Source organism: Felis catus, chromosome A3, assembly GCF_018350175.1.
Source record: "Felis catus isolate Fca126 chromosome A3, F.catus_Fca126_mat1.0, whole genome shotgun sequence".
In the NCBI taxonomy this organism is placed as follows: domain Eukaryota; kingdom Metazoa; phylum Chordata; class Mammalia; order Carnivora; family Felidae; genus Felis; species Felis catus.
In genome coordinates, this window is record NC_058370.1 from 30,530,997 (window position 1) to 30,549,718 (window position 18,722).

At 37.6% G+C, this 18,722-nt stretch overlaps 1 protein-coding gene across 6 annotated transcripts in view; it reads right to left on the minus strand.

Annotated features, from left to right (window-relative positions):
• Positions 1–18,722, minus strand: part of RNF24 (ring finger protein 24) — a 79,232-nt gene that overhangs the window by 17,436 nt on the left and 43,074 nt on the right. For all 6 annotated transcript variants that reach the window (XM_006929880.5, XM_023251420.2, XM_045053838.1 and 3 more), the window contains 2 exons: positions 13,939–13,981; positions 11,669–11,710 (listed from right to left, as the gene is read on the minus strand). In XM_006929880.5, the coding sequence (XP_006929942.1) occupies positions 11,669–11,710; positions 13,939–13,981 (85 nt within the window). The remainder of the gene's footprint in view (positions 1–11,668; positions 11,711–13,938; positions 13,982–18,722) is intronic.

The following is an 18,722-nucleotide window of genomic DNA, read 5'->3' on the forward strand; positions in this document are numbered from 1 at the left end:
AAATAAATAAATAAATAACTTTTTTTTTTCTTTTAAGTTTGAGAGAGAGAAAGAGTGTGTGCATGCATGTGTGAGTTGGGGAGGGGAGAGAGGGAGGGAGAGAGAGAATCCCAAGCAGGCTCCATGCTGTCCAGCTCAGAGCCCCGATGTGGGGCTTGAACCCATAAACCGTGAAATCATGAGCTAAGCTAAAACAAAAAGTTGGATGCTTAACCAACTGAGCCACCTAGATGCCCCATATAGGTTTGTTTCTGAACTCTCAATTCTATTCCAGTGATCTGCACATCTCTCCAACTGGTAGGATCACACTGTCTTCAAACTGAGGCTTTGTGTTAAGTTCTAAAATTGGGAGATGTGACTCCTCCAACTCTGTCCTTTTGCAAGATTGTTTTCAGCTATTCTGCGTCTCTTGCATTTTCATGTGCATTTTAGGATCTGCTTGTCAATTTTCACCAAAAAAAAAAAAAAAAAAAAAAAGGCAGCTGTGATTTTGATCGGGATTGTGTCGATTCTGTAAATATTTGGGGGAATATTGCCATTTTATCAATAGTAGGTCTTCCAAACCACAAACATGGTAGGTTTTTCCACTTATATAGGTCTTCTTTAATATCCTTCAATGGTATTTTGTACTTTTCAGTGTACAAGTCTGAGCTTTTGTTAAATTAATTCCCACCTGCTCTTTTTGATGCTGGTGTAAATGGAATAGTTTTCTTAATTTCACTTTTGGATTATTCATTGCCAGTGCATAGAAATACAGCTTGTTTTTGTATGTTGATCTTATTTGTTGCACTCATTTATTAGCTCTCATGATTTTTGGTGGATTCTGTAGGGTTTTCTGTTTTTATAAATTCATGTCATCTGAAAATAATAGTTTTCCTTTTTCCTTTCCAATCTGGATGCCTTTTATTACTTTTTCTTGCCTGACTGTTCTGGCTAGACCCTGCAGCACAATGCAGTACAACTGCAGTACAATGCTGAATAAAAATGGCAAGAGCAGACATCCTTGTCTTGTTCTGATCTTAGGGGAAAAAGCTTTCAGTTTTTTACCATTAAGTATGATGTTAGCTCTGTGTTTTCCATAGATCAAGTTGAGGAAGTTCCCTTCTATTCCTAGTTTGATGAGTGTTTTTATCATGAAAGAATTTTCAATTTTGTTAAGGGCTTTCTCTGCATCTACTGAAGTGACCATGTGTGTGTGTGTGTGTTTTTTTTTTTTTCCCCTCCCTTTATTCTGTTAATAGGGTGTATTACATTGATGGATTTTTCTTTGTTAAACCAACCTTGTATTCCTTGGGATAAATTCCATTTGATTATGGCATATAATTCTTTTTATATGGTGGTGGATTTAGTTTGCTAGTATTTTGTTGAGGATTTTTTCTCCTATGTTCATAAGAGATACTGGTTTGGAGTTCTCTCTCTCTCTCTCTCTCTCTCTCTTTTTTTTCGTGTGTGACGTCTTTGTCTGCCAGAAGCTGGGATAGGAAGACACATTTACTGACTGGTTAGTCTATAAATACTTGAGTTTGCTTGTTTTACATGTTAAAAGTCAGAAAAGTTCTTAACTGATGGCACCTGAAGAAAGCAGAAGGAAGCTGAGTCAAGTAGTTCCAAAGTAATTTTTTTGCAGGTTGGGGAACAGCAGAAGCTTCAAGTCTGTGGGGGCAATTGGGACAGCATGTGATGACTCCAGACTCAAACACCTAGGGCCACGCTATTTTTGTTTTGTATCCAAAATGTGTTTATTGGGATGGTTTCCCACTCGTCTTGATTCAGGGTGCTTTTAGTGCTGCTTTTATCTGAAGGAGCATCCTTCTGTTAAGTCTTACTTTTCTTCGTGTAGGTTGGCAGAGGAGAGTGAAGTAGCTAACGCACAAAATTACTATTTGTGCATGGTTAAAGGTGGTGGTGATTTTACAGCAACCTGGGCATTTCACATTCATGAAGTAGGAACTGGGGCTCTGCACTAGATGCTGCTTCTTTCGTTTCCTCTTCTCCTCTTCTGGAGAGGGAATGGAGGAGCTTCTGTGTGAGGGCATTTTCTGGTCGGGGGAGGTTATCACCATGGGAAAGGCTAGGGTCACACTCTTTCTCTATGCTCAGAAGCTGGATAATATACCCATTCTACTCAACTTTCTTAAATCTCAATTTCTACAAATGCAAAATAAGGAATAATACCTATCTTATCTGAGTTTTTAAAAATGTGAGTTCCCTTGCTCTTAAGATAATTATATGAAGTAACAGACATCTTGGTAATCTTGCCACCTTGTACACTGATTCCAGAGGCAGCATTTCTAGTTCAGAGGTGTCATTTAAGGTTGGAATCTTTGGGAACTATGAAAGCAACCTACAGATGGTTCTGCCATTCAGGAAAGGTCCAGCTTTCTGGTTCCAAGTGAAGTACAGTGGACAGTCCCTTCCATGGCCCTCATATGTTCATATCCTTGGCCCACTGCTATACACGCCTCATTGATTTGTGACCTTCTCTCCTATGGGGCCAGTGTTCTCTAATGGAAGGGAGGGACTATACCCACTCAATCTCTAGGGTCCTACATACTTCCAGTTCTTTATACATGCTTTGGGTTTTTGTTGTTGTTTGTTTTTAACTATTTTTGCAATTTAAACAAACCTTGGACAAACCTCAGTTGGGCTCCAAATATTTGTATATTTTTAAAAGTAAAATTCGAGAATGTGATATGTAAGAAGATGGATCAATAGTCCTAGAAAGACTGAATGGGTTTAAATCTCTTTCTATATAAGACAAGGATGTGGTAAAACTTGCACTGCCAGAGCCACCTCCTCACTGGAGCAAAGGGAAGGGGATGAGCCTATGGGGAGGTGAGGAGAAGAAGGAAAAGATATTTTTTACTTTACATAGGGGGCAACTCAAATGGGTCCAACCTTTCTGTAGTCTCTTCTTATGGAAAGCAGGGCAGAGCAGGGCTACAGTGTACCTGCCACATTACTCCTCTGCCCGACCTGAGAAAACTGATGGCTCTTTCTAGTCCTTGTGCAGCCAGGTTCCCAGCTGGTGCCGAGATGCAGAGGGAAGCAGGGTGTCCTTTCCCTTTTGTATGTACAGGCAATACCTGATGGAAGGGGGGTTGGGCCTGAATTTATTCAAACTTGGAAGCTACATGGATGGCTCTACCACTGTATTGTGGATGTGGACTCGGGGTTCTACAAAACTATGTATATTCTGATTGACCCATATAAGCACAGCAGGTAGATGAGGCCTTCTCTGGTGGGGTGGCAGGACAGAAAGAGTGCAATGTGGGGGCACATGGGTGGTTCAGTCAGTTAAGCATCTGACTCTTGATTTCAGCTCCAGGTCATGATCTCATGGTCGTGAGGTCATGCCCCTCTTCAGGCCCCATGCTGGGCGTGGAGCCTGCTGAAGATTCTCCCTTTCTCTCTCTCTATCTCTCTCTGTTCTTCCCTCACTCATGCATGAGCTCTCTCCATCTCTCTCTTCCCCCAACCCCCCAAAAAATGCAATGCAAAAACAAAATCTGAATAATGGCCGAAAATCAGCCTTGGTTAAAGTCAAACCTACATATTTATGAAGCTGAGTAAACCACAAACAGGATAAATCCAAAGAAATCTATGCTCAGATATATCATAATTAAGTTATTGAAAACTAAGGACAAAAAAAAAACTTTGAAAGCAGTTGGAGAAAAAAGACACTGATAGAGGATCAATGACTTGAATGACTGAATTTCTCATCGGTAATGGTGAAGGCCGGAAGAAGTGGCACATTTTATTTTTATTTATTTATTTTTTCAATATATGAAGTTTATTGTCAAACTGGTTTCCATACAATACCCAGTGCTCACCCCAAAAGGTGCCCTCCTCAATACCCATCACCCACCCTCCCCTCCCTCCCACCCCCCATCAACCCTCAGTTTGTTCTCAGTTTTTAAGAGTCTCTTATGCTTTGGCTCTCTCCCACTCTAACCTCTTTTTTTTTTTTTTTTTCCTTCCCCTCCCCCATGGGTTTCTGTTAAGCTTCTCAGGATCCACATAAGAATGAAACCATATGGTATCTGTCTTTCTCTGTATGGCTTATTTCACTTAGCATAACACTCTCCAGTTCCATCCATGTTGCTACAAAGGGCCATATTTCATTCTTTCTCATTGAGAGTGGCACATTTTAAAACTGCTGAAAGAAAAGAAGTGTCAACCTAGAGTTCTATGCCCTTCCTTCAGGAATGAGAATGAAATAAAGACATTCTCAGATGAAGGCAAACTAGAATTCAGAACCAGCAGATTTGCTCGAAAAGAAATGCTAGAGGAAGTTCATCAGATAGAAGGAAAATGACATTAAGAAGGAAACCTGATGGTAATGCAAGCTGGTGCAGCCACTCTGGAAAACAGTATGGAGGTTCCTCAAAAAATTAAAAATAGAACTACCCTATGACCCAGCAATTGCACGATTAGGTGTTTATCCACAGGATACAGGTATGCTGTTTCAAAGGGACACATGCACCCCCATGTTTATAGCAGCACTATCAACAATAGCCAAAGTATGGAAAGAGCCCAAATGTCCATCGATGGATGAAGGGATAAAGAAAATGTGGTATATATATATATACAATGGAGTATTACTCGGCAATCAAAAGACAATGAAATCTTACCATTTGCAATGACGTGGATGGAATTGGAGGGTATTATGCTAAGTGCAATTAGTCAGAGAAAGACAAAAATCAAATGACTTCACTCATATGAGGACTTTAAGAGACAAAACAGATGAACATAAGGGAAGGGAAACAAAAATAATATAAAAACTGGGAGGGGGACAAAACAGAAGAGACTCATAAATATGGAGAACAAACTGAGGGTTACTGGAGGGGTTGTGGGAGGGGGGATGGGCTAAATGGGTAAGGAGCACTAAAGCATCTACTCCTGAAATCATTGTTGTACTATATGCTAACTAATTTGGATGTAAATTTTAAAAAATAAAAAAAACAGTGCAAAAAAAAAAAAAAAAGAAAAAAAAAGAGAAAGAAAGTATGACCCAGAAAAAAAAAAAAAAAAAAAAAAGAAACTTGAAGGGGCACCTGGCTGGCTCAGTTGGTTAAGTGTCCGACTCTTGATTTTGGCTCAGGTCATGATCTCACAGTTTATGAGCTTGAGTCCTGCATCAGGTTCTGTGCTGACAGCATGGAGAGTGCTTGGGATTCTCTCTCTCTCTGCTGCTCCCCTGCTCTTTCTCTCTCTTTCTCTTTCAAAATTAAATAAACATTAAAAAAAAAAAGAAGAAGAAGAAGGAAACTTGAAGGGGCACCTGGGTGGCTCAATCAGTTAAGCGTCCAACTCTTGATTTTGGCTCAGGTCACAGTCTCACAGTTCATGGGTTCAGGCTCTGTACCAATGGGATGGAACCTGATTGGGATTCTCTCTCTCCTTTCTCTCTGCCCCTCCCCTCAGCATATGCACACACATGGACTATATATATATATATATATATATATATATATATATATATATATAATAAAAGAAGGAAACTTGGAATATTAGGAATGAAGAGCAACAGAAATGGTAAATATCTGAATATTTATGACTATTCTTCCTTTCCATAATCCTTTAAAATATATTTGACAGTTATAAGTAAAAAATATAACACTGTCAGATGGATTTTCAATGTATATAGATGTAATATGATAGCAACTGCATAAGTGGAAAAAGGTAAAAGGGTCTATCTACATGGTGGAACGTTTCTACATTCCAACTGAAGTGCTAAAAAAATAGTTCCAGGTGTATTTATTTTGTAATTCTCTAAAATATTACACAAAAAAGATAAAGCCAAAATCACAAAAGATACTAAAAATGGATTACTAAAAGTCTTCAAATAATCCAAAGGTGGCAGTAAAAGGGAAACAAGAATGAAAGAGGGAAAAACAGAAGACAGGTAATAAAATGGTAGACCCAATTACAAACATCAATAACTGCCTTGAATGTAAATGGTCTAAACACACCGATTAAAACAAAGATTGGCAGAGTGGATTAAAAAAAAATCCATCATGACCCAACTTTATGCTATCTATAAGAAAACTCACTTCAAATATAATTCTATAGGTAGACTGAAAATAAAAGGATGGAAAAATACAGGCCATGAAAACATTAATCAAAAGAAAGCTACAGGTGCTGTACTAATATCACACAAAGATTCCAAAGCAAAGAAAACTGCCAGAGATGAAGAGGGATATTATGTCTTGACAGAGGGATCAATTCACCAAGAAGACATAAAAATCCTAAATGTATGATAAGCACTAAAAACAGAGCTTTATATAAATCAGTATATACAAACATGGAAAGACATAATGTATTTTTAGATCATAAGACTCAACATGGTAAACAGGCCAATTTTCCCCTGACTTACAGATTCGATGCAATACTAATCAAAATCCCAGGAGGACTTTTTCTTCTTTTTCGTAGATATAGACTAGCTGATGCCACAATTTAAATGGAAGAGCAAGGAACTAGAGTAGCTAAAACAGTTTTGGAAAAGAAGAATAAAGTTGGAGGAATCCAATTGTCTTATTTTGACTTATTATAAAGCTGTGGTGTTGGTGAGGGAATGGGTGCATAAATCAATGGAACAGAATGGAGAACTGAGAAAGACAGTCACAAAATATGGCCATTTGATTTCTGACAAAGGAGATTTAATGGAGAAAGCAACTACTCAACAAAAACTAGAGTTGGGGACACTGTGGTGAACAAAGACTAAATGCAAATAGGGAGCAGATCGTAAACTAATGCCAAGACTCTCCAGCTTTTCTTGAAGAAACCCAGATCTGGCAACAACTGGCCTGCATTCCCCCATGCAACAATTAGCTAGAGCTGAGTGCTAGCAACTCCTTTAACAGGACCTGCATTCCCCAGTATGTCACAGATTCCACAGCACCTTTCTGTTTTTCTCGACACTAGATGTCAAGAAAATGTTTTTCTTGACATTAGAGGTCATTTAGGACTCCACTTACATGACTGTTCTATTGTTTCTCTTAGAGATCTCCTTCTTTGTATCTGTTTCTCTATTAAAAGATGGAGAAATAAAAACAGGGAAGACTATGGGTATTAAGAGGATATTTTTCTTTGTAGAAGGATAATATATTATGTTTTGAATATGTATATAGTACCTCCTTAGCTTCACTCAGTGTAAGTGTTGCTTGACCCCTATACTGGTAGAAAAAATTAAACAAAAATGATACAGTCATAGATGTAGAGCTAACTAATAAGCTGGTGGGGGCAGGAGTGGTGTCTGGGCATCTGAGTTGGTAAGGTCCCAGGAAGGCTCCCTTAGGGGAGCAAAAGCCAAGAAGTAGCTATGTGATTATGCAATATCAGACCCCTTAAGAACTTCTCAGTATATATCCCAGATAACACACAGCACCCTTTTGCACACCCCAGTGTGACTTGCTTGTTTACAGTCTTCTCTACCAGATTGTTAACTGCCTAAGGGCAGAAATTAGTATTTTACGCTCCTTTGTGTCTCTGTGGTTTAGTAAGTGTCTGACATGTTTTATGTATTCAATAACTCTAAAATTACTGTAAAAGTAATGTACTATTTTCCTTCTTTAAGACCATTACATATAAAACTAACATCACTTTTGGGGCACGTGGGTGGCTCAGTCGGTCAAGCGTCCGACTTTGGCTCAGGTCATGATCTCGCGGTTCGTGGGTTAGAGCCCTGCGTCAGGCTCTGTGCTGACAGCTTGGAGCCTGGAACCTTTTTCGGATTCTGTGTCTCCCTCTCTCTCTGCCCCTCCCCTGCTCGCACTCTCTCTCTCTCCCTCAAAACAAATAAACACTAAAAAAAAAATTTTTTTAAACTAACATCCCTTTGACCAACTTCCCCTAATCTTTTTTCTCTTCTCTCCATGTCCCACGTGATCATGTGTCCTTCTCAAACCCAGTAAAACACCTTGCAGTATGCACATAAATCCATGAACAATATGGTGTTTATTTTAGTTTACATATGTGATATAAACGTTTATATCACTTTATAACTTGTTTTCAGATCCCATTAGAGATCTATCCCAATTGATATATTTACAGATAGAGCTCAGTCCTTAATTTTGTCTGCTTTTATAGTACCTCACTGTATGAATCACTAGATCAGGTTTCTCTTCCTTCCCCCCCCCCTCTTGGTAGATAATCTTTGGTATATCATGTTTTATTTATTCACTACACCACTGAAGGACATTTAGCTTGTCTTTGATTTTTCACGATTCTAATTATTCACTAATAACAGTATCCATATCAAAATTCCATGTGCTTACATAGGACAAAGCTATGTCATCACTGTATAATTAGGCTACAGGAATGCACACACACATAAAAGTCTGACAAAATAGTTTCATCACCAAGAAATGCAACTGGAAAAAACCAAATGAGCTGCAAAAAATACATGATTGCCTCTGGAAACAAGCTATATATAGAGCAAGGTTAGGTTTTCCTAGCTACAGTTTCAAATAACAGGGAGAGGGGATCAGCAGCTTAGTCCAATTTAGCAAAATTGGAATTGGTGAGTGCAAGTGAAATACTAACTCTGATACATAATGGTGCAACCAACACAGTGTACTCATTCAAGATAAAAGATCCATTATAAACTAATGGGTCAAAACCAGTAAGGAAGACTTCTGAGGAACCTGGTTATTCAATATGGGTAATGTATGTCAGAATTTAATTTTTCCATTTATGGTCATCAAAGAGACCCCAAATGGAAAAGAGATCATCCTCTATTACTTTATGTTAATTTTGGGAAAATTTAAAAATCAAACAGAAATTGATGCTTGGGTTTATTCCAAGGTTAGGTCTAAAATGCTGTAACACAGCAACTCTTTGTTAAAAAAATGCAGATGAACTATTGGGACCTCATCAAGATAAAAAGCTCTGCACAGCAAAGGAATCAGTCAACAAAACTAAAAGGTGATTCCATTCCAGTGGAATGGGAGAAGATACCTGCAAATGACATATTGGATAAAAGGTTAGTATCCAAAATCTATAAAGAACTTACCAAACTCAATACCCAAAAAACAAGTAACCAGTGAAGAGATGGGCAGAAGGCATGAATACATACTTTTCCAAAGAAGACATCTAGATGGCTGACAGACACATGAAAAGATGCTCAACATCACTCATCATCAGGGAAATACAAATCAAAACCACAATGAGATACCACCTCACACCTGCCAGAATGGCTAAAGTTAACAACTCAGGAAACAAAAGGTGTTGGCGAGGATGCAGAGAAAGGAACTTTCCTGCACTGTTGGTGGGAATGCAAACTGGCGCAGCCACTCTGGAGAACAGTAGGGAGGTTCCTCAAGAAGCTAAAAATAGAACTATGATCCAGCAATTGTACTATTAGGTATTTATCCAAAGGATATAAAAATGCTGATTCGAAGGGGCACATGTACCCCAACTGGTGTGTGTGTGTGTATACATACACACACATACATGTATAATGGAATATTACTTGGCAATTGAAAAGAATGAAATCTTGCCATCTCCAACAATGTGGATGGAACTGGAGGGTATTATGCTAAATGAATTAAGTCATTTAGGAAAGACCAATATCATATGATTTCACTCACGTGGAACTTGAGAAACAAAGCAGATGCACATAGGGGAAGGGAAGGGAAGGAAAAATAAGATAAAACAGAGAGGGAGGGGTGTCTGGGTGGCTCAGTCAGTTGGGTGTCCGACTTTGGCTCAGGTCATGATCTCACAGTCTGTGAGTTCAAGCCCTGCGTTGGGCTCTGTGCTGACAGCTCAGAGCCTGGAGCCTGCTTCAGATTCTGTGTCTCCCTCTCTCTCTGCTCCTCCCCTGCTCATGCTCTGTCTCTGTCTCAAAAATAAATAAAAACATTAAAAAAAACAAAAAACCAAAAAAACAGAGAGGGAGGCAAACCACAATAGACTCTTAAATACAGAAAACAAACTGAGGGTTGCTGGAGGGAAGATGGGCTGGATGATGGGCTAAATAGGTGGTGGGTACTAAGGAGGGCACTTGATGGGATAAGCACTGGGTGTTATATGTAAGTGATGAATCATTGGGTTCTACTCAATGCTACACTATATGTTAACTAACTTGAATTTAAATAAATTTAAAAAAAAGGAAAAAAATATGCAGAAATAGCAAAGGCGCAGTAGAAATTTTCAAAGTGTTTGACGATAACAGAAATCATTGTTTTATTATTATTGAAATAATTTCACAAATTAACTCTTTTTGAAGAGACTGGCAACGTAGCTGCCCCACAATGAGATTATATAAAACATAGATATTACAATTTGCAGCTTTCTAACTCCTTGCTTTACAAATAAATTAAAGAACTCAGAAAGGAAGAGAAAAGGGTCCTAAAATTAAAAATAAAATCACTGGGTTCTACTGAACAATTGTAGTCAGAGATGACACAAAGAGTAAAATGAAAAAGAATTCTGGGGCGCCTTTGTGGTTCAGAGGGTTAAGCATCCGACTCTTGATTTCAGCTAAGGTCATGATCTCACAGTCCCTGAGATTGAGCCCCACATCGGGCTCTGTGCTGATGGTGCAGAGCCTGCTTGGGATTCTCTCTCCCTCTCTCTCTGCCCCTCCCCTGCTCGTGCTGTCCCTCTCAAAATAAATGAACATTAAAAAAAATTCTCATAGACAATGTGTATGAAAGTGTACAGCAGGATACACACATACTTTTGATTTACGTTACAAAGCACAGTAAAGTTGTGAACACCTGGGAGCTAACCATGCAACCTCATCACTAGACAATCCCAAGGAATCATATCTTCCCTTATGTTCTTCTCTATTCTATCCCCTTGCCTCATCTCCCCAAATCCCCACCCCCAAGAAGTAATCATTGTCTCTTTTGTACCATTGATATGAAGGAACTACTAGGAACATTTTTAAGAGTGAAAGTAGTGCAAACTCATCTTGAGTAGAAAAACAAATTTGTATCTATCTACTACTCATATCAGGGACAACATGCAGCATCCCTATTACTATGAAATCTTACATCAGCACCATTTCTATTAAAAATGAGTTATATTACTCTTTAAAAAAAATTGTTTTTAACGTTTATTCATTTTTGAGGGATAGAGTGTGAGCAGGGAGGGGCAGAGAGAGCGGGAGACACAGAATCCGAAGCAGGCTCCAGGCTCTGAGCAGTCAGCACAGAGCCTGATGCAGGGTGTGAACCCACGAACGGGGAGATCATGACCTGAGCTGAAGTCGGACACTTAACTGACTGAGCCACCTAGGCACCCGAGTTACATTACTCTCTTATGTCTTCTCACAATTGATTTTTATGTGACCTCACTTTCAATTATCCTATTAAGGGCTGATAAAAATAAGCCTAATTTTTTTAACTTCTTAAAATAAAGATAGTTAAGCATATCACTTCTATTAGATAATAGCTCAAGAAAAGATTAAAACGCTTAACAGGGGGCCTGGCTCAGTTGGTTAAGTGATCAACTCTTGATTTCAGTTCAGGCCATGATCTCATGGTTTGTGGGATCAAGCCCCACGTCTAGCTCAGCACTAACAGCATGGAGCCTGCTTGGGATTCTCTCTCTCCCTCCCTCTCTGCCCCTTCCCCAGTCGTTCTCTCTCTCTCTCTCTCTCTCTCTCAAAATAAATAAAGTTGAAAAAAAGATTAAATACTTATAGGCAACTTACCTCATGTAAATTCAGTTCTTTTACTTTCTCTTTTAATATGACCTGTAAGACATAAAAGTATGTCATACTCATTTAAATGTGTAATTAAAAAATATCTCATTATACTCACACATATTTTTCTATTGTATATGTTACTCATTTCCCCTCTTATTCAATATTAGAGAAAATCTCTTTTATAGCTTGAGACAGAACATTTTTTTAGCAACATTCTTTCTTTGAAAAAAAATTTTTTAATGTTTATTTTTGAAGGGGAGAGAGAGAGAGAGAGAGAGAGAGAGAGAGAGAGAGACCACAAGCGGGGGAGGGGCAGCTAGTGAGGGAGACACAGAATCTGAAATGGGCTCCAGGCTCTGAGCTGTCAGCACAGAGCCCAACACAGGGCTCAAACTCATGAACCATGAGATCATGACCTGAGCTGAAGTCAGATGCTTAACCAACTGAGCCAGCCAGGTGCCCCAGCAACATTTTTTCAACTTGAGCAATGATGCAATGTTCTCCCAAAAAGCAATTTTAAATCCCTTTGGGTATAGATTAACTTTTAGGAAAAGATATTAATACATTCTCATCTGGACTAAGTGCTAACCCAGGAGGAAAATAAATGAGGTCGACTCTCACGATTCAGTAAAACACAGTATTGGCTGACGGGAAGTGAATGATTACTAATATATAAAAGATTAAAAAATAAGGTCAATCTTAATTTTAGAAGTTTTGCTTATTATTTTGCATTACTATCCCCAGGAAATTTTAGCTCTACCCAGAGTTATGTAAATGAACTTAAAATTCATCCAGTCCCTAACCTGACTCTGTGGTGACTGGATACCAAAAAAAAATGCCAAGTGATAAGAGGATGGATTATTATTTAAAAAGAAAGTTTCTGAGAATAAACAGCTTATTAGAACTACATGCCATCTTACAGTGAAAAAACAGGCAAGTGAAATTTGGAGAAAATCTCCCAATTTTGAGTATCTTATATTCCTGAGCCAAAAATGGTTTTCAGGGCATATTACATTTTCAGAAATCAAAAGCTACCATCCGACTACACAGGGATGTACTAAATTTCCAACTCAGTAGATTTTAAAGACCATTTTACTTTCTGTCTTCTTACTGTATTAATTCTATCAGTCAATTTCACTTCTTGAATAACCATCAAGGCCAATTTTACTTTCTACTTAGCTTACATACAAATCTTATAGGCTGTCAAGTTTACGATAATGTTGAGACAACAGGATTCATTCATTTAGAAAAACTAAAACATTCAACTGTGTATAAATCCCACATGAGACCTATGGGAAAGAGCATGGGGTTACCTATGAACATCAGTGTATACATCTAAGGAACTTGACAAGGAGCTCAGATTTCAAAAAGACACGAACAAAAGATGTATAAAAAAAGATACATAATCCTAAGACAGTGACATGGTCCTGTAGTGTCAGTGTCAGTTAAAGGCCCAAATAAGCTAAAGCTTGCCCCACAACCCTTCAAAAAAAACCAACAACAAAACCCAACAAAAAAACAAAAACAAAAACAAACAAACAAACAAAAACAAACAAAATCTAAAAAACAGAAAGCAAAAAACTAAGGACAACAAAATAATTTCATACTTTTGACCAAAACAAAATTAAGGAACACCTAGACCCACTGTTTGGAGTAAAATGTTAATGGATGACACATGAAAGAAAAAACAAATTGTACTTGGCCGTCAAGAAAAGCTAAGTTTATTACCTTAAAACACAAATCAGTAAAAGGATGATAGTACAAAGGGCTAGGGGTTAATAATAATGACCCAAGTATTTGGATTTCTGGTGGTGTGACATTAATAGAAAGGGGGAGGAGATGAGATCATTATAATACAACTGGTCCCCTCTGAGGAGCTGGTGTCTTCTACTGGAAGAGGTGAAAAAAAAAAAAAAATCATTTCATGGAATCTCTGAATGCCACTAGATTAACCATAGCTTTAAGGATTATAAACCACAGCATCTCCCTTTAGCAAAATGTTGGCTAAACCTCCCTGTATTATTATTATACCATCTGAACTTTCTATAACTTCAAATAATACTTAAAGAAAATACTTAAAGAAGTTGACCTATTTTGTATTACAAACTGGCAAGTGAAATGCTAAAATGAACGCAAGTAAATTCAGCCCCAGATTAAAATATGAGTGGAAATCTAAATTCTCATTTTTTGGCAAAAAAACAAAACAAACAAAAAACAACCAAAAAAACAAAACAAAAAACATAAAGATCAAAGCCAATCTGAAGTAAATTTCTCACCTGTTTGTAGGCATAAAATTCTTTGTGTGCTTGATGTCTTAGCCTAAAAGACAGAATATGAGTAATGTGATACTGAGGTTTCCAATGTAACAATTTGATAAAAATCTTAAACAGATTTTTGATATTAATTTATATCATTTATTGTTTAAAATCCAAAACCTTTATCCTGAAAAATACCCACATGACCTGTTACCATGTTATGACAATAACCATAAAATATTATCAAGGGGCGCCTGGGTGGCGCAGTCGGTTAAGCGTCCGACTTCAGCCAGGTCACGATCTCGCAGTCCGTGAGTTCGAGCCCCACGTCAGGCTCTGGGCTGATGGCTCGGAGCCTGGAGCCTGTTTCTGATTCTGTGTCTCCCTCTCTCTCTGCCCCTCCCCCGTTCATGCTCTGTCTCTCTCTGTCCCCAAAATAAATAAAAACGTTGAAAAAAAAATTAAAAAAAAAATTATCAAAATATTAACTCAAGTGAAATCTCATTAAAACAAAATCTTAACACAACAAATATTTTAATGAACAAGACTCAATTTATATTGGTGATAGTCCACTGGTTTCAGTAATATTTAATATATTACATTTTTCTTAATTAAAAAATTAAGTATAACATCCATCTAATAATGTACAAAAACTTTAAGAATACAGTTAAATATGTTAAAATATATATATTTATACACTGCTGTAACTATCACCCAGATCAAGATATAGAACATTTCCAGGACCCCTGAAATGACTCGTCCCAATCAGTATCTACTCCTAAGAGGTACCCACTATCTTGATTTCTACCATTACAGATTAATGTGTGCTTGTTTTGAGCTTCACATAAGTGGATCATTTGGTACACTTTTTATGTTGGCTTTCAGCTAACAGATACTTGTGAAATTCATCCACATTGCAGTAAATCTTTCTGACTGACATATAGTGCTCCACTGTGTGAATATAAGACTATCCATTCCACTGTTGATGAATATTTAGGTTACTTCCAGTTTGGGGCTATTATAAAGCTGCTAAACAAATTCTTCTACATGTCTTTTAGCAGACATATAGACTCAATTCTGTTGAGTATATACGTAGGAGTAGAATTGCTAGTCAAAATGCTTATACCAATTTCTACTCCTAGATGTAATGCATGAGAGCTCTAGCTGTTTTAAATTTTTGCCACTACTTGGTAGGGTTGATTAAAAATTTTTTTAGCTGGACTAAAGCCCAGGGCTCTGTCGGTTAAGCATCAGACTTTGGTCAGGTCTTGATCTCATGGTTCGTGGGTTCGAGCCCTGTGTTGGGCTCTGTGCTGACAGCTCAAAGCCTGGAGCCTGTTTCAGATTCTGTGCCTCCCTCTCTCTCTCTGCCTCTTCCCCATTTGTGCTCTGTCTCCCTCTTAAAAATAAACATTAAAAAAAAAATTTAGCCAATCTGATAGGTCTATTCAGTGGTATCTCATTTCAGTTTTAATTTGCATTTCCCAAATGATGTTAAGAACCCTTTTATATGCTTATTGTCCATTTGTATATCTTCCTTTAAAAAATACGTATTTGGGTCTTTAAAAAATGAGTTACCTTTTTCTTATCAATTTTTCTTTACATATATTATATATATATTAGATATCTAACATATCTAATATATATATGTATACATACATATATTAGATATACTCTGTTGGGTCTATGTACTGCAATTATCTCCTACTCTGTGGCTTGCATTTTCACTCTCTTGATGGGTGTATCTTTTGATGAACAGAAGCTTTTAATTTAAATTAAGTCTAATTTATAAACTCTTCCCAATGTCAGTTCTTTTTGTGTCCAGTTAAAGAAATCTCTGTCTACCCCCAGATCATGAAGATATTCTCTTGTGTGTACTGTGAAAACAATGTGTTATTTTACCTATCACATTTAGGTATCCATTTGAAATTACTTACAATCCATCTGAAATTAGTCTTTGTATATATGATGTGAGTAGGGGTTAAGATTCTTTTTATCCACATGCAGATTTTCATTTGACTCATTTATTGAAAAGTCTCTATTTCCCTTTTGCATTTCAGTGGCATATCTGTTGGGAGACAGACCCAATATGTGGGTCTGTTTCTAGAGTTTCTATTCTGTTCCACTGGTCTATTTGCCTGTTCTTGTATACTAGGTTGAACAGTGTAAAAAATTCATGTCTGCTGGAACCTCAGAATGTAGCCCTATTTGGAAATAGAGTCTTTGTAGATTATTTAGTTAAAATGAAGTCATATTGGGATTAGGGTAGACCCTAAATCCAATACGACTGGTGTCCTTAGAAGAGAAGAGAGACCATACAGAAACACAGGGAAGAAGGCCAGGTAAAGATAGAGACAGACTGAAATGATACAGCTACAAGCCAAAGAACATCAAGGATTTCTGGTAACTACCAGGAACTAGCAGAGGCAAGGAAAGATCCTCTCTTAGAGCCTTCGGAGGGAGCATGGACCTGCTGACACCTTGATTTCAAACTTCTAGCCTTCAGAACTGGATTTAATGTTTATTTATTTTTGAGTCAGAGAGAGTGCGAGCAGGGCAGGGGCAGAGAGAGAGGGAGACACAGAATCCAAAGCAGGCTCCAGGCTCTGAGCCGTCAATGCAGAGCTGGACATGGGGCTCGAATCCACAAATCATGGGATGAGATCATGACCTGAGCCGGCCAAAGTTGCATGCTTAACTGAGCCACCCAGGTGCCCCTAGTGGGTTAGATGTATTAAATGCATTTTTGATTATAATATTCTCAACTTACATTGGGTTTACTGGGATGTAACCCCACTGTAAGTTGAGGAAGATCTGTATGTGTATATTGTTCTCCAGTTACTTTCATCTCTGTCTTAAAAAGGTATTCTCCTGCTTAAAACTAATAGCAGTATAGGGGTGCTTGGCTGGCTCACTTGGAAGAGTTATGTAACTCTTGATCTCAGGGTCGTGAGTTCTAGCCCCACATTGGATGTAGAGATTACTTAAATAAACTTAAAAAAAAAAAAAAGAACTAATACCACTATAACTTTTAAGTGTGTCTCCTCTCACCTCCATGGTTCATTCCTTCTCACAAATCCTTCACAACTAGCTCACTCTCCTTAATACTATTTATATTATACTGTATTTATTAATATGCCCGAATCTCTTAAGACAAACACCAAAATACTTCCTTGATTCTATAGCAAACTGCACACCTACCCTACCCCAACCTAATCTTTTCTCAGCCAAGATTCTTCAAAGAGGAGGTCATATTTCTTGTATTCATTTTCACCTGCTGGTCAGGCCTTGCCCCATTACAGTCCACCTTTCATCACCCCTGTATCCATGCTACTGAAACTTTTCTAACTAAAATTATAGACGCAAGCTTAATTGTCAAATGTAATGGGAACTTTTGACATAACTGACTTAATACACTGAAATGCTACTTGTGGGGTTCCTGTCCTATGATTTTTCTTCCTATCTTCTTCTATCCCCTTCTAGTCTCTTCTATGGGATCCTCTTAAATATCAGTGTTTTCCTAGGATTTTGTCCTGGATCCATTTTATTTCTCTATACACATTCTTTCTAGGGGACCCTCCTGGCCTCAGCTTCTACCTATTATTACATGACTCCCTTTTTCTAGACAGATTTCTTATAAGCTTTAGACCTATATATCCAACTGTGTACTAAATATTTTGACTGTTAACACAAAAAAACTCAGTCATCCCATGTCTAAAATGGAATCTATCATCTTTCCACCCCAAACCTGCCTGTTTTCTAGCTCTATAAAGGGACTGCTATCTTCCCAGCTGCCTAAACCAGAAGTCCAGGAACAATTCTGAGCACATCTTTTCTTGTCCATCATTAATATCTGGTCACCAAATTCTGTTCATTTTCACCACCCAAATATTACTCACAACCATCCATAACACCCTATGTAGCTCTACTGTCATTATCTTGGTTTAAGACCTTAAAATTTTTGTTAGGTAACTCAAAAGCCCCCCTATAACTTTAGTTTTCAATTTTTTCTTAATTTTAAGTGTTTATTTTTGGGAGAGAGAGAATATGAATGAGACTGAGAATGAGAATAAATGGGGGAGGGGCAGACAGAGAGGAAGCCACAGAATCCAAAGCAGGCTCTGGGTTATCAGCACTGAGACCAATGTGGGACTCAAACCCAGAAACTGTGGGATCATGACCTAAGCTGAAGTCGGATGCCACTTAAGACGCCCCAGCTTTGATCATTTTAAAGGAGCTGAATCCATAAATCTCCAGATTAACTTCAAATGACTTGTTAAATCCAAATTTAATATATGAAAGGTTAAAACTAACACTAGGTTCATCAGAAAGGAAAAGCTCCTTACATCATGATTTAATTTTCAAAATGGTACCACAGACTTGTAAATGAAGTTTAGAAATGTTTGAACATTTCTAAAAGACTGGTTTCTCTAATTAGACAAGATAATTTTATTTTAGTATAGCAGATCCCCACTTATTTGCTTTGTTAGATAAATAATAAAAAAGATACAGAAAGGATAAAATGAAGTACAATGGTAATATATGAAGACAACCGTTATCATTTTTTCCCCTTTCTCTACCTATTTGCTTGATTATTCAAAGGAATACAATGAAGTAAAATGGTGTTTCACAATTGATTTCTCAAAAAACTTACCCAGAATCACAATTGGTATATTAGTGTTTTTCTTAAAACAAGGTTAAAGGCTTAGTTCTTAGACATAGTAATAAAAACTATACTATGAGCTAGCTTGAATATTTTAGAATATTTTACATATATAAAACTCCTTCATTAATGAATCTTTAAA